The 13,555-nt window shown below is 38.5% G+C and overlaps 2 protein-coding genes across 2 annotated transcripts; one reads left to right on the top strand and one right to left on the bottom strand.

The window, feature by feature from the left end:
• Nucleotides 1-629: 629 nt before the first annotated feature.
• ela2 (elastase 2) lies at nt 630-3,188 on the bottom strand. The gene is made up of 8 exons (XM_044126103.1): nt 3,082-3,188; nt 2,844-2,932; nt 2,672-2,769; nt 1,942-2,061; nt 1,675-1,811; nt 1,256-1,401; nt 982-1,134; nt 630-720 (listed from the first exon to the last, which is right to left on the bottom strand). Exons 1-8 carry the CDS (start codon nt 3,179-3,181, stop codon nt 703-705), a joined length of 861 nt encoding a protein of 286 aa, XP_043982038.1. The 5' UTR covers nt 3,182-3,188; the 3' UTR covers nt 630-702.
• A 1,244-nt stretch (nt 3,189-4,432) lies between these two features.
• ela2l (elastase 2 like) lies at nt 4,433-7,005 on the top strand. Its single transcript, XM_044126112.1, has 8 exons — nt 4,433-4,576; nt 4,711-4,799; nt 5,131-5,228; nt 5,345-5,467; nt 5,553-5,689; nt 6,169-6,314; nt 6,673-6,825; nt 6,920-7,005. The coding sequence occupies exons 1-8, from the start codon at nt 4,540-4,542 to the stop codon at nt 6,935-6,937; spliced, it is 801 nt and encodes a 266-aa protein (XP_043982047.1). The 5' UTR covers nt 4,433-4,539; the 3' UTR covers nt 6,938-7,005.
• Nucleotides 7,006-13,555: the final 6,550 nt, after the last annotated feature.

Raw genomic sequence — 13,555 nt, 5'->3', positions numbered from 1 at the left:
CTGAGAACACTGTAACCAAATGTCAAGCCTGCTGGTGGAATCATGGGGGCCGTTTTTACCAGTGACAGAGATGCTCTGAACAAAGCGGGTAGAGCAAAGCAACAAAAAAGAACTACTCCAAATTTGACAACTTCAAATTATATCAACATCCAGACGGTTGAAACTTGGACTTGATTCAAAACCCAAATCGAAATTGGTTTTGGAAAAAGGATAAAGCAGGCTAGCTTTAAGCATCTGAAATCTCAACTTCAATCCGATTGAAATTTTGAAGACTTTGTTTGCATCGGTGCTAAGAACAAGACACATTTTTAATGAAGTGTATCATCAGTTCTGTCACTGAGATTGGTCACCAAAGTTGAAATTCCATTTTACAAAACTTAAAAAAAACCAGTTCTGTTTTTTTTAATTATTATTATTTATTTACATTCCTTGAACTTTTCAGTGCTGTTAAAATTGATTTCAGATATCTATTTCTAAAGGCTTTCACAGAGGGACAATTTAACACAACTGGTGACAGCAGCCCAAACTCCCTGTCTCTGCAGACAACTGACATTCAAAATAAATACATATTTGTAATATAGCAGAGTATACTAAATCAATGTGTCTAATAACAGAATACAACACAGAGATAAAGTGTTCTTACAGTCTTTATTTGTTTGGCAAGCAACACAATCAACTATGTGCAACAAGAACCTAGTCAATTTAGTTGGAGGTCATGACCTGAAAAAAACAAAAGACAAACATTCTTTTATTCTGTGCTATAACAAAACATTGTGACAGATGTCTGTCCTTCCATAAGATATTTTAATATAATTAAATTACAGTGTTTTTTTTAAACATTTTATTATTTTGTAACAATTTCAAACATTCTGGAGACAGATAATCGGATTATGGGAATCTTAAAAAAAATTTGAAAAGCAAAAAATAAAAGAACTCCCTATCCTAACCAAATGTGTATGCTGTATCAATGTTTCTACTTACATTGTTGATCCAGCTGCTGTAGGCACTGACTCTGGTGAAGACAGAGGGCTTTTTGCGGTAGTTGCAGCCCATACTTGAGCCAAAGCTCACCACTCCATGGACATCCCAAGAGCCATCAGAGTTCCTGCAGTTCAGGGGACCACCAGAGTCTCCCTGGAGGACAGAAGGGACAATGCAACTCTGGACAATACGGTATAAACAGACTTAAGTCCAAGAGGCAAGGATAGTTTATTAGTCAAATTAAGCTTTGTCAAATATAGGTAGTCTGACTTACGTTGCAGCTAGCCACCTCACCATCGCCTCCAGCACAAATCATGCTGGTGGTGACCAGAGAGCCCCACCAGTCAGATTTGCTGCAGGTGGAGTGACTGACCACAGGGAGGAGGGCCTGCTGCAGGATGTCAGCGATGGGGCCTCCAGCTTTATTCAAAACAAATAAGACGTGTAAATTAACATCTGAACTTCAGAAGAGCATCTTCATGAATAACTTCTTAACTTTTTTTTTTTTTTTTTTGAGTTTTGATCATGTATATGGTAAGTCACATTTAGGTTCATAATTACGGTCTGTGAAACCAGTCTTCAAAAAAACAAAAACAGACATGAATTACGGGTTTCTTCTTAAATGTAACGTCAACCATGAAACACGAGGCTAAGGTGGACTGTTTGTCTTTCTTTTGTGGCTGCAAGACTTACTCCAGAGACGTCCCCAGCCAGTGACGTAGCAGGGAGCCTGGTCGGGAAGAATTTCCCCAGAGCTGGGGAGACAGGCGGGGGTGATGGAAGCTGAGAGTTGGACAGGAGATGCCAGCTTGATCAGGGCAATGTCGTTACTGGATCGTGAGGTGTAGATAAAGACAGAAAAAAAAAATATCAGAAACAGAGCAGTGTGGAAAAATAACTCAATACATCCTCATAACACCCAGCATGCCATGGGTTCTCTCTGAGAAATTTGCTCCCCACCGGATATTGTAAGAGTCCCAGTTGGGGTGGACAACAATCTTTTCGGGGCTGATGGCAATGGAACCACTCTCGCTGGCGGTCAGGTCATGTTTTCCCAGGTAGACTCTGTAGGTACGGCTCCTGTTTAACCGAAGAAAAAAAAAAATACAGAAAAAATCAAATGAAATTAAAAGAAAATTTACATCGTCACTAAAGTTAGCAATAATAGAAAACCATTATATTAGAAAGAAACTAGGTCATTTAAATAAATTGAAAACTGGCATGAAGTGCAAAAATACCACAATTTGTTTTTCTTTTGGGGAGGGAAAGCAGAAGGTTTTTTGGGGGCAGGAGTGAGATGCAGTGTTAGTAGTTTGTCTTGTGACCGGTGGGTTGTTGGTATGAACCCCTGCTCATGTGTGTCATGGTTTGGTTACTGGGATTTCAAAGCTTACTAACCACAAGAATCTAATTAAAATTTGGTAATATTATTTCAAATAACAATATTTTTACAGGGTTTTTGGGGGGGTTAAGCTGGCATGCTTCTATGTTTTAGAACTTCCAGGAAGCCTATTGAGTGTCAACAAATTAACAAGGTAGTTCAAAACATATTACTGTTTCTATTGTCATCAGACTGGAGTTCAATGTAAGATTTTGAAAAAAATGTCATTCTAATTCAATTAACTGGAAGTTTAAAACCCATAATTGTAATTATTATAAAAATTTTTTTTTTTTTTTTTTTTTTTTTTACCCGATGCAGTGAGCAGCAGTGAGGACCCACTGGTTGGAGATCAGAGTGCCGCCACAAGTGTGGTAGAAATAGCTGCCACTCTTGTACTGCAGAGACACCTGAGGAGAGGACAAAAACAAGCATGATTTGATGAAAACACTCAAATTTGGAATCTAGTAAGAGGGGAGCATACCTGCCAGGGCCAGCTGTTCTGACGGACATCGACTCCGCCGACCACCCTGGAAAGGATGGGGGGGTAGGTGGGCAGGCCACAGCCGTAGGCTTAAAAAAAAAAACAGTACAAAAGATTTTTATTTCTACAATTTCCTATATTAATCAACCCAAAGTTACCGTTTCATCCTTGTGTTTAGGATGAAACACAAGGATGACATTTTTTTTTTTTTTTAAATAATGAAGAACCTTTTGCTTACCACCGGCAACGAACAAAGCCAAGATCACAAACTTCATTGTAACTGTCACTGAGTTTTTTGACAGCTTGCAGCTCTTTATATACAATATCACTGTGGCCATATCAGACATATTGTGAATAATTTTCCTAGCCACAGCAAGAAAAATTGGGCTGGAAAAACAAATTTACCCTTGGAGATAAGAGTGGAGATAACTGGACCATATCTGTCGTGTGACCACTGTATCGGTGTGAGAAAAAGGCAGATGCCTCCTGATGTCAGCTTCTTTTTAGTGGCTGAGAAAATATTTTTATCTGAGAATATCTATTAAAATTTAGAGGGTTTGACTCATCATTTTAATATACATATATATTACAATCACTAACATATTTTATGTGAATTTTATGTTTTTACACAAAATTGTGAAATGGAAAAAAAAAAGATAAATGGATTTCTAACATTTTTACAAGTACAATTTGAGCATGCATTTGTGTACACCCCCCTTATGTCATTGCTAATGCTCAGGAGAATCACCTTTTGCTGCAATTATATCAGCTTGTTGGTTGGTTTATGACTCTATCAGCCCAAAAACACCTGTTTATGGTGTCAATGAACCACAATTTTGAAGTATTGTTCCAGATCATCAGATGGCTTTATGTCTGAACTTTGGTCATTCTATCACATGAATATAATATAGGATATTCTCTTCAATAGTGCAGTAACTTCTTAAAGCAGTTGGTTGCAATGGATTGTATTTTGGTGTACCAGGTTAAAATTTAGCAGCACTGACATACTGCTGCACTCTAAGCAAATTCTATTTGACAAAAAAACATTTAGCAGATGAAGGAGGAGTTCCACTAAATCTATATGTATAGAGATATTTAGTTATAAAAATAAAATCAATACAACTGGAAAAACTCACAATGATACTTTGTGTTGGTCTATCATAAGATCCCAACACACACAAGTTATGATGCTAAGACCTTAATTTTATTCCAGTTTATAACAAGTTTAATTTTTTAAAAGTTTTTATTGGATGGAAAAACTTTAATAGATGCACAGAGAAGAAAGCAACCTCTGTAATTGAAAACGTATAACAGAAATTATTCCTGACACATTTTGGGCTTTATGTAAGGCAAGTCGAAAAACAGCGAAATTCAAAAAATGGTTACTGGCTTATGTGTATGTCATTCCAGTTTTTCTGGCATCTCTGAGGGAAATATATGTGTGACATGTTCAACAAACAAAAAAAGAAACTTCAGCTACAGAACACTTTGACCTTGCAGTCGTGTTTCACATCTGCTAGTCCGCATAATCACCTGTAGTTGGCGTGTCCACCTAAAGCTCCACCTTCTCTGTTAAAATTTCTCATGGGGTAATTTTCCAGGAATTAGAACCAGATTTAGCAGGTTGCATCAGAAAGGTGGTGAGAGTTATAAATGTGTCAGGAAGCTAACTTTGAACTGTGAAGATACTGACACAATGAAGTTTGTGGTGCTTGCTTTGCTCGTTGCCAGCGGTAAGTCAGATTTTGCTGCCAAGAACAATGGACAAAAATCATCTTTCTATTCCCCTCTGTTATTTTGATGAACCACGTTTACCTAAAACATGGAAGTTAAATTACGAACTTTTAGCATGGTTCCTTTATTTCAGTCTATGGGTGCGGCAATCCCACCTTCCAGCCCGTGGTGAGCAGAGTGGTTAACGGAGAGGACGTCAGGCCTCACAGCTGGCCATGGCAGGTAGGAGGAATACAAAGTGTTTGAAACCTACAAAGCAACTTTTAAAATAAAAGCACTTAAAATGATTGATATAGTGGAAGTAAATGTTTGGAGGCTGATTGAAAAAAAAAAAACAGTTACATTGATGCACCATTCCCTTTTTGTATGTAATCCATTTCAAATGTTTAAAAAGTTCAGCGAATGAAAAGGAAGTCTGGCCACACTTTGCATCTACTACTTTGCAGTACAGTAGGAGTTAAGAGTTTCCTTGGTAAATGAAATTGAAACAATGATAGCAACCATGATAATTAATCTTAAAGATAATCCTTGGTATTCTTACATATTCTTCCAGATTTCCCTGCAGTACAACAGTAACGGTGAGTGGAGACACACTTGTGGAGGGACTCTGATCTCTAACCAGTGGGTCCTCACTGCTGCTCACTGCATCAGGTAGGAGACTGTCACCAAACACTATTACAAAGACTCAAGAGTTTAACATGTTGCTTCCAAAAACGTTTATATGCGAGCTTCAGATCTCAACTGCTTCTGATTTTTCCCTTTCTTAGCTCAAGCCGGCAGTACAGAGTGGCCTTGGGAAAGCACAACCTGCTGGAGGATGAGAACGGCTCTCTGTTCCTGGGCACTGCCACCATCGTTGTGCACGAGAAATGGAACTCGTTCTTCATCCGGTAATTATCCCGGTCTAGACCATATTTGTGAAGAATGCAGCAGTACAAGTTCTGATAAAGTTTGATGTCCCTCTATCTTCCTCAGTAATGACATTGCCCTGATCAAGCTGGAGGCCCCTGTCGAATTCTCTGACACCGTCCATCCTGCTTGTCTTCCTGCTGACGGCTTCATCCTCCCCCATAATGCATCCTGCTATGTGACCGGGTGGGGTCGTCTATACAGTGAGTTATCTTTGCTTCATGTTATGGGTCAGGTGGAAACACCCATGAAATACAAAGTTGTATCCTGCTGTATGTGATGTGTCTATACTGCCCACCTGTGGTCCTTCTATGTAAATTCTACCATGCAGGAGATGCATGGTGCAATTTATAAATGTGACTTCATTTCTTTATTTTGTAATTTTTGTGTTTTTATATCTTATATAAAACCATACATTTTCAAAACAAAATATTCTGCCTCCATTTTAATAAATTTAGTATCTTGCTTTGGTACTTATTGACTGGAGTCTGCTAATGAAGCTTTACTGACTGATTGGAAAATTTGCAATTTTGATTGGATTAAGTTTTTCATGCAGATAATACACTCAATGGATTTATGAGTTATTTAGTAACTTAAAATATACTACATCAGTGGCTATGGTAATATGGTGGTTTTCCAAAAGCCTTTTGCTGACGTAAACATGTGTCTGTCATGTGCACAGCCGGAGGTCCCATCGCTGACATCCTGCAGCAGGCTCTGCTGCCCGTTGTGGACCACGCCACCTGCAGTAAGTACGACTGGTGGGGCTCTCAGGTGACAACAACCATGGTCTGCGCTGGTGGAGACGGAGTTGTTTCTGGATGCAATGTGAGTCCTAAACACAACAACTTTCAGTTGTTCTTTTCCTCCATCCATTAGGATTGAGTATTCCTTCGGGTATCTATGGATGGCTCTGTACATATTTGGAAATATGAAAGTCTTATGTTTTTTTGGTGAAATGTCTGTCTGAAGTAAATTATCATTATCAAAATGTGCCATCTTTTGTTTATCTTCAAAGTAAATGGGACGTTTACTTTCAAGGCTTAGATCTGCTCAATTATACTAAGTGATTTATACATTCCTGTCAAAAAATTTAAACACATCTTTCAGATATGTGTGCTACGTATTATATTTTATTCTGCTGGATTTTGATAGCTGATCTTTTTTGTTTGTGTGGCACTGTTAGGGAGATTCTGGTGGTCCTCTGAACTGTCAGGGCTCTGACGGATCCTGGGAGGTTCATGGTATTGTCAGCTTTGGCTCTGGGCTCAGCTGCAACTACTACAAGAAGCCCACCGTCTTCACTCAAGTCAGCTCTTTCCTGGACTGGATCAACACTGTAAGCTTCTGAATCTGCTACTAAATCGCTGGGTGTGAAGTTCAAATTATTGATGTCATAAAAACCTGACACATCTTCATGATTTCTTTCACAGAAAATAGTGGCCAACTGATAGAGCACCATTTTGGGCCCAAGGCTTTCACTCTAGCCTAGCAAAATAAAGCCTTTTTACATACTCCATTTGTTGCGTCATGTTGATTTTATTGCATACTTGAGATTCTGCAAAACCTCCTTCATTTCCTCACTTTCACCAGGTGGTCTTAAACTCCAGTCATCAAACCCCTGCAACTTTTATACGTCTCTTTGTTTCAGCACACCTGGCTCCAATATTAGCTCATTAACAGAGCTCTAGCTTGACAGTATGCTTTGTAGACCAAAAATAAGATTTTAAAGTTTACCATCTGTATAAACCAGGAGACAGTTAGAAACATTTAAGGACTTTTGTGAAGTGATGCACTAGGATTCTGGTGGCAACATTTAGCATCAGCTAGCCAGCTGAGTTCCACTTTCTTCTAATGATCTCTACACCATAACAATTATGAAATCTACTGGAATCTACTGAAGTAATTGCTTTTTTTTTTCTGTGTTATGAGAAAATACAGAAAAAAAAAGCTTTTTCTGCATGTTTCTGCTTTTTTTTCTACATGTTTTACAGTGCCTATCAAACATGAGCATAAGATTGGAGTTCATGATAGCCTCTTAACATCACTATTTACATTACAGTGACAAAAAACATCACTGTAACATAACTGTTGCTGCTTGTTTAAGGGTGATTTGCAGCTATTTTTCTACTGTGTAAATTCTGGAGATCTCAGGCATGTTGAGTCAGTTTTTCTTTAACATGGTGAATAAAACCTATTTGAAATAAACAACATACCGGTAGTCATTGAGATAAGAATGGAGGTATCTATCCATTTCCACTGTCCCTGAATGAGAACCATGCAGATGACACAAGTTGTGGTCTTCAGAAAAAAGATGTGGATGTTAAAATTATGTTTTAATTTTTAAAAGTGTTTTTACTGCTTATTTAAAATGTTAAAAAATACATCATTTATTTAAATTAAAATTTTACTGAACAGTAAGGTCACTTAACGCTTTAATGTCTGTCTACTTTGCAGAAATGTCCTTGTTGTATATAAATATTAAACATTTAAATTTGGATGAGAGGCACAAAAATAGTTGTACTCAGTGGAATGTAAAATTTTCTACAATGTAAGGGCTCAAAATATTTTGGTGAAGTCGTGTTTTACAGAAATATGCAAGGGAATTACGGATCATAATAAAAGGGAAATATTGGTATGCTGAACTCATCGTGTCGCATGTCATCATCTGTGTCCTTCATTACTTAAAAGTTTTATTTGGCTAAAGAATGAGATAGGTAGGAGTGTTAGATTTGGAATGGATCCTGCTGACACGTTCAGAAATCACTAACTTGTTTACATCTGTCCGTGTGGAGGCTTTTTCTGACACCCACCTATTGAGATTTCATCAAATTGCAAAGTGCACAAATGGAAAAACACAGAACATGTTTCCTAGGTTACATATGATTGTAATGGGCAAAAATAAGTCTGACATTTCAACTCCAAACTGCGGAGATACAGCCAGAATGAGGTCTGTGGTGCTTGCTCGGCTGTAAGCAGCACACAACTTATTCAACCTTACTCTGCACGCATACTAAATGCTGCGTGTTTGCATGTGCAGTTTATATGATTTCTTTCTGTCTTTGTGTGGACCCCTTCAGTCTACGGGTGTGTGTGAGTCCCACTGTCCAGCTGGTGGTGAATCGAGTGGGTAATGGAGTGGATGTGAGGCCCCACAGCTGGCCCTGACCGGTAAAATGAAAGTGCAAAATGTCACTTAGCAAAGCAGAATATACCTAAATGACTTGAAATAATATCTAAGGCATATTTGCGACTGAGTGTGTCAGAGAACAGAGGCAAGTTTATAGTGCCTATAAAGCAGAAAGGCAAACATTAAATAATACAATTTTAACTAAAAACAGAAAACTTAGAAAATAATTAAGATGTATAGTTTGTATAGAAAAAAAACTTCACACACGCATTGATTTAACTAAAAACAGCAGCAGTTAAAAGTGAATTGAATTACAGAAAAAAAAACATAAAATTCCATGCAGGGTACTGTGATCTCTGAACAGTGGATTCTGACTGCTGTGCACTGAATCATCTGAGTAAAAAACTCAACTTAGAGAGGGTCATGTCCACAAACTAACTGTGCCACTACTAATAATTCTTAGATAAAGGGGATTTAATTGGATTTCTGTTGCTTCTGACGGACCAACTTGTAGCGAAGACATGGAGTGCAGAGTGGCTCTAGGAAAGCATAGCCAGAACCAGATAGATTCTGTCCCTGCGTTCAGGGAGCGCTCGCATTGCTATGCATGAGGAATGGGAGCTTTTAACTCTTCAGTAAGTAAGCATGTGGACATACTGAAATCACTAGCTACACTGTGCTAAAAATCAGCACCGTTTAACTAGTGGAGTAATGACATTGCCTTCTGCTGGCTTCTCCCTCACCTCTAATGAAAACTGCTATGTCACTGGATGGTTGCTCACTTGCAACTACAACAAGAGGTCCACAGTCTTCTCTCAAATTAGCTCCTACCTGGACTGGATCGACTCTGCAACCTCCTGAAACTGCAAGTAAATTGGCAAAATGGATTGGTTCGACATGTGACACATGTCTGAACAATGTAACTTTTCACTACAATCTCTTTCACAGTCAATGCCAGCTGATAGAGGAGCATGAAGTATGAAATAAATTATGAAGTAAAATATTGCGCATTTCTTGATTGTGGGATCTTGATTGTGTCATATCTTTAAAAAGATTGACTATTTTTTTCCCCACCAGGGGTCTTTTTGTGGGCTCTAGTGTCCCTTATATGACAGTAGGCTGACAGGAAAGGGGGGAAGACATGCGGCAAACATCAGCTGGGTCCAGGAATCGAACCCACGACCGCCACGTCGAGGACGGAAGGCCTCCAAATGTGGGTTGCACTATCCCCTACGCCACCACAGCACACCCAAAAGATTGACTATATGTTGTTAAAATTAAAAGCAGTACATTAGGTTTAAATTGATCCTCCTGCAAATGTCTCAGTCCAGCATGAAAGTGCACTACAACTTTAATTTAGCAACATGCCCGGAAACCAAAAAAAAAAAAAAGTATATATTGTTCAATAGTTGAAGCACACCTCATGTTCACAAGTGATGGGAACATTTTTATCACCAACCATCTGCCATGTTCTTAGCCTCCAACATCTGTTTCAATAAGCTGCTTGTTGTTCTTGCCTTGACTGCCTTGTATTTGTCAATTAAATCCATCGGTCGGATTGTTTGGGAAGACTCCTAAAATATCTACTAAATAAATACATTAAAACTTATGGCATTTGCTTTTTGTTGTGAAAATATTATACTGTTTCAGAAATATTTCACATTTCTATGTATATCAGATTTTATAAGTAGGAAATAGCATCATGTTGTTTCTGATTCAGCATAAGGATGTGGATTTCCCACCTTCCCCCCGTTTCTGAACCGGGTAGTTGCAGGACGTCAAACCCTACATCAGGCCCTGGCAGGTATTAGACCTCCTTTAAATGTCTTCTGATTCCCGACAGTAGCACAGTCTCACATTACCATTTTAGCTAGTCAAGAACAACTTATATTTATGTGGTTTTTCTTATGTAATTTAATGCATCTGTTCATATCATTCCCGGTATTTCTGAGGTTTCGCTCCAGTCGAACAGCAGAGGGCGCTGGAGTCATAGCTATGGAGGCACCTGACTGCCGCACACTGCATCAAGTAAGTTCCAGGCAGGACCAATATAATGTAAGGTGATGTAATGTAAAAGAGGAAACTTTATGACACTTCAATCAATGTCTTCAAATTTCTTTAACTGTGCACCAAACACATAGACCAAACGTTTATAATTTGCAGCGTCAAGCCTGAAAACCAGTGACATCACCAGATATTTTTATTAATTTATTTGTGATGTTTTTTAGTGTGTCCACCATAGTTTAGTTGAGTACATGGTAGATTTTCTGTTGCCTTTCTGCTTTCTGTTATGTTCTGGATTTTTGCACAAATTCCTTCACAGTTACATTTTGTCATTTTGCATTCCATGATAACCTTGAACACTGAACCAAAATTACATTCGATACATTTGTTATAGATCTAATCGTGAAATCTTGTAAATAACAGCAGAAAAACACAAGCCTTTTGTCTGGATTTTCAAACCTAAAAAAAATTACTAGATGTCAAGTCATTTTCGTTAAACTACCTCATTGAACATTGATTTCTGTAATTTCATTCCCTATGTGAAGCACAGCATGCTATGGACAGAGCGTTTTCAAACCTTTATTTCTGATGATGATTTTCAACTTGCAGCTAATGAAAACACATTTAAGATAAGAATATTATGTCAGACCAATTAGAAAAACATTTTAAGAAACAAGGCTTAATAAAAAGCATTGTTAAAACCTGCTTTAAAGTTATTTGTCAAAAGGTACTTTTAGTTGGACCAACCCATATTTTTGAAATTCATATTATATTTGGCTGCGACAGACTGGCGACCTGTCCAGGGTGAACCCCGTCTCTCGCCCAGAACGCAGCTGGGGATAGGCACCAGCAACCCTCCCGACCCCATTGGGGACAAGGGTGTATAGACAATGGATGGATGGATGGATATTATATTTTGCGGAATTTGACTTTAGATAAAGATTTGATCTTGTTCAAAAAAAAAAACAAAAAAAACAAAACATTTTTTGTGTGTTTGAGAAACTCAGAAGACTGTAAAGGTAAACTAGAAAATTCCTTAAGAAATTTTACTGGGGCCTGCCATAGTGTGCCCGTCGGTTTGGACCTAACATTCTGATGCTAAAAATTTGCATCAATGCTAAAGAAAGCTGCAATGTAACCAATAGCATGTGGAGAATCACAAGAATGTTAAGTAAGCTGGACATGCAACATTCAGTATGATAAAGTAAGTGTATTAGCTAAAATGAGCAAATATGCTAATGTAAGCATAAATACTTTCAGTAGCATGTGGGGTATCATTAGAATGTTTACTGTCATTTACTTACTCCATTAAGTATACTAAACATGGCTTTAAAGTCTGAAAAATAGGTAAATTTAAATTAAATCTAAATTTAATTTGCCCAACTCTGAGCTAATTAATTCTTATTTAAGCTAAAAGAGTAATGCTAACCCTAACCTGAGAGAAAAAGATAATGCAGAATGATATCATTGCACCGCCTGTGGCAGTGCACTATCCAGAGGGGCATATTGAGGCTTTTATTTTGAAATTTGCAGTAAGCTTCATATTAAATGCCCACACTAATCCAATGTGTAAGAGTGCTTTGGATAAACCAGTCACATAAAGACAAAAAGAGCAATTACATGATGTAATAATTTAAGGGCTTTTATTTAGAAATTTTCAGTAAGCTTCATTTCAAAGGGCCAAACTCATCCCATGTGTAACAGTGACTGAGTTAAATGAGTTATATACAGCCCATATATCTTTATATACAGCAGCAAGTTGTTCTAAAGGCCAGTTCAGTCCTCCTCTGTTTTAACTGAACTACTAGTTAGAACTACAGTGATGCGTACTGTTAGTCCTAAGCAGCTCTCCCTGCTCTGGGTTCCGTTGCCATGGTAAATAATCCTCTCTGCCGGCTGTGAGTGAGACATCCAGGGGGAGAAAATTCTCTGTTTGAGCCAACCAGTTTGACTAAAAAAAGCATTGCAAACAACTCTTTCCTGTTCGGGAACCGTAATACATATTCAAAAACCGTTTGAAGCGTATGAGAGGGCTATTTGTCGTCTCCGATAGTCCCGCGATTAGTGAGGTCTGTCAGATACCCTGGTGCATGATTTTGCTCTGAAGCACCTGGAGAGAAAACCGTAAGCGCTAGATAATTTTTGAAAACATTTGACCGGAGCAGGCATGCGTATCAATGTCATGACCGAGTTTCATACCAATCATGCAATATTTGTGAGCGTGAGGGCGAGTTAAAAAATGATTTGGGGTCAAAATGTCACTTTGACTCTCACTCTGGCGGAGCAGCATTTACACTCTGATTTTTTTAAAAATCCAAAACTTTGGGTCGACAAACCATAATTCATATTGATATGCTGTCTTCACTTTAAAAGAGATCACGGACGTATATACAAAATGAAGTTTCAATGGCGTTTCTACATGAAGTTATGACGACACAGAAAATCCTCAAAAATAGGGTATTTTCAGGATTTAGTGGTTGCCTCGTCCCCTTGACGACGAGAGTTGCACCTGGTGAGCTCGTTAGTGATTTTGGGGTCGTTTTTTTTATTTTTACGTCGCCATGGTAACTCCAAATCCCACCAAAAGTAATAGCACACCTATTAGATGGTGCGGTATCGAGCCGCACGTTTTGATACCACTTTTGTGGGGTGACGGAAGAATAATAAATAATACCTAGAAAATTTCGGAAGAAATTTAAATGGGGCCTGCCAAAGTGCACCTGTCGGTCTGGACCGCGTTCTGATGCTGAAAGTTAGCGTTGACGCCATAGAAAGCTGCAGCACGATCAACGGCATGAGGAGAATCACGAGAACGTGGACTGACACGGACTTGCGCGATTCAGCGTGTTAAAATGAGCGTGAGCTAAAGTTAGCCAACATGTGGCATTCCACCCGTCACCTAGCAACCCAAACTGAGTTCCAGGACATTTGGTCA

The sequence above is a fragment of the Gambusia affinis genome, linkage group LG01 (genome assembly GCF_019740435.1).
Source record: "Gambusia affinis linkage group LG01, SWU_Gaff_1.0, whole genome shotgun sequence".
NCBI classification, from domain to species: Eukaryota; Metazoa; Chordata; class Actinopteri; order Cyprinodontiformes; family Poeciliidae; genus Gambusia; species Gambusia affinis.
This window is presented reverse-complemented; position numbering and strand designations above follow the sequence as displayed.

Coding starts and splice junctions, on each gene's coding strand:
- ela2l (XM_044126112.1), top strand. CDS start 4,540: ATGAAGTTTGTGGTGCTTGCTTTGCTCGTTGCCAGCG. Junction 5,229..5,344: donor ACTGCTGCTCACTGCATCAG/GTAGGAGACTGT, acceptor TCCCTTTCTTAG/CTCAAGCCGGCAGTACAGAG. Junction 5,690..6,168: donor CGGGTGGGGTCGTCTATACA/GTGAGTTATCTT, acceptor TCATGTGCACAG/CCGGAGGTCCCATCGCTGAC.
- ela2 (XM_044126103.1), bottom strand. CDS start 3,181: ATGGCCACAGTGATATTGTATATAAAGAGCTGCAAGCTGTCAAAAAAC. Junction 2,062..2,671: donor ACTGCTGCTCACTGCATCGG/GTAAAAAAAAAA, acceptor TCGGTTAAACAG/GAGCCGTACCTACAGAGTCT. Junction 1,812..1,941: donor TGGGACTCTTACAATATCCG/GTGGGGAGCAAA, acceptor CTCACGATCCAG/TAACGACATTGCCCTGATCA.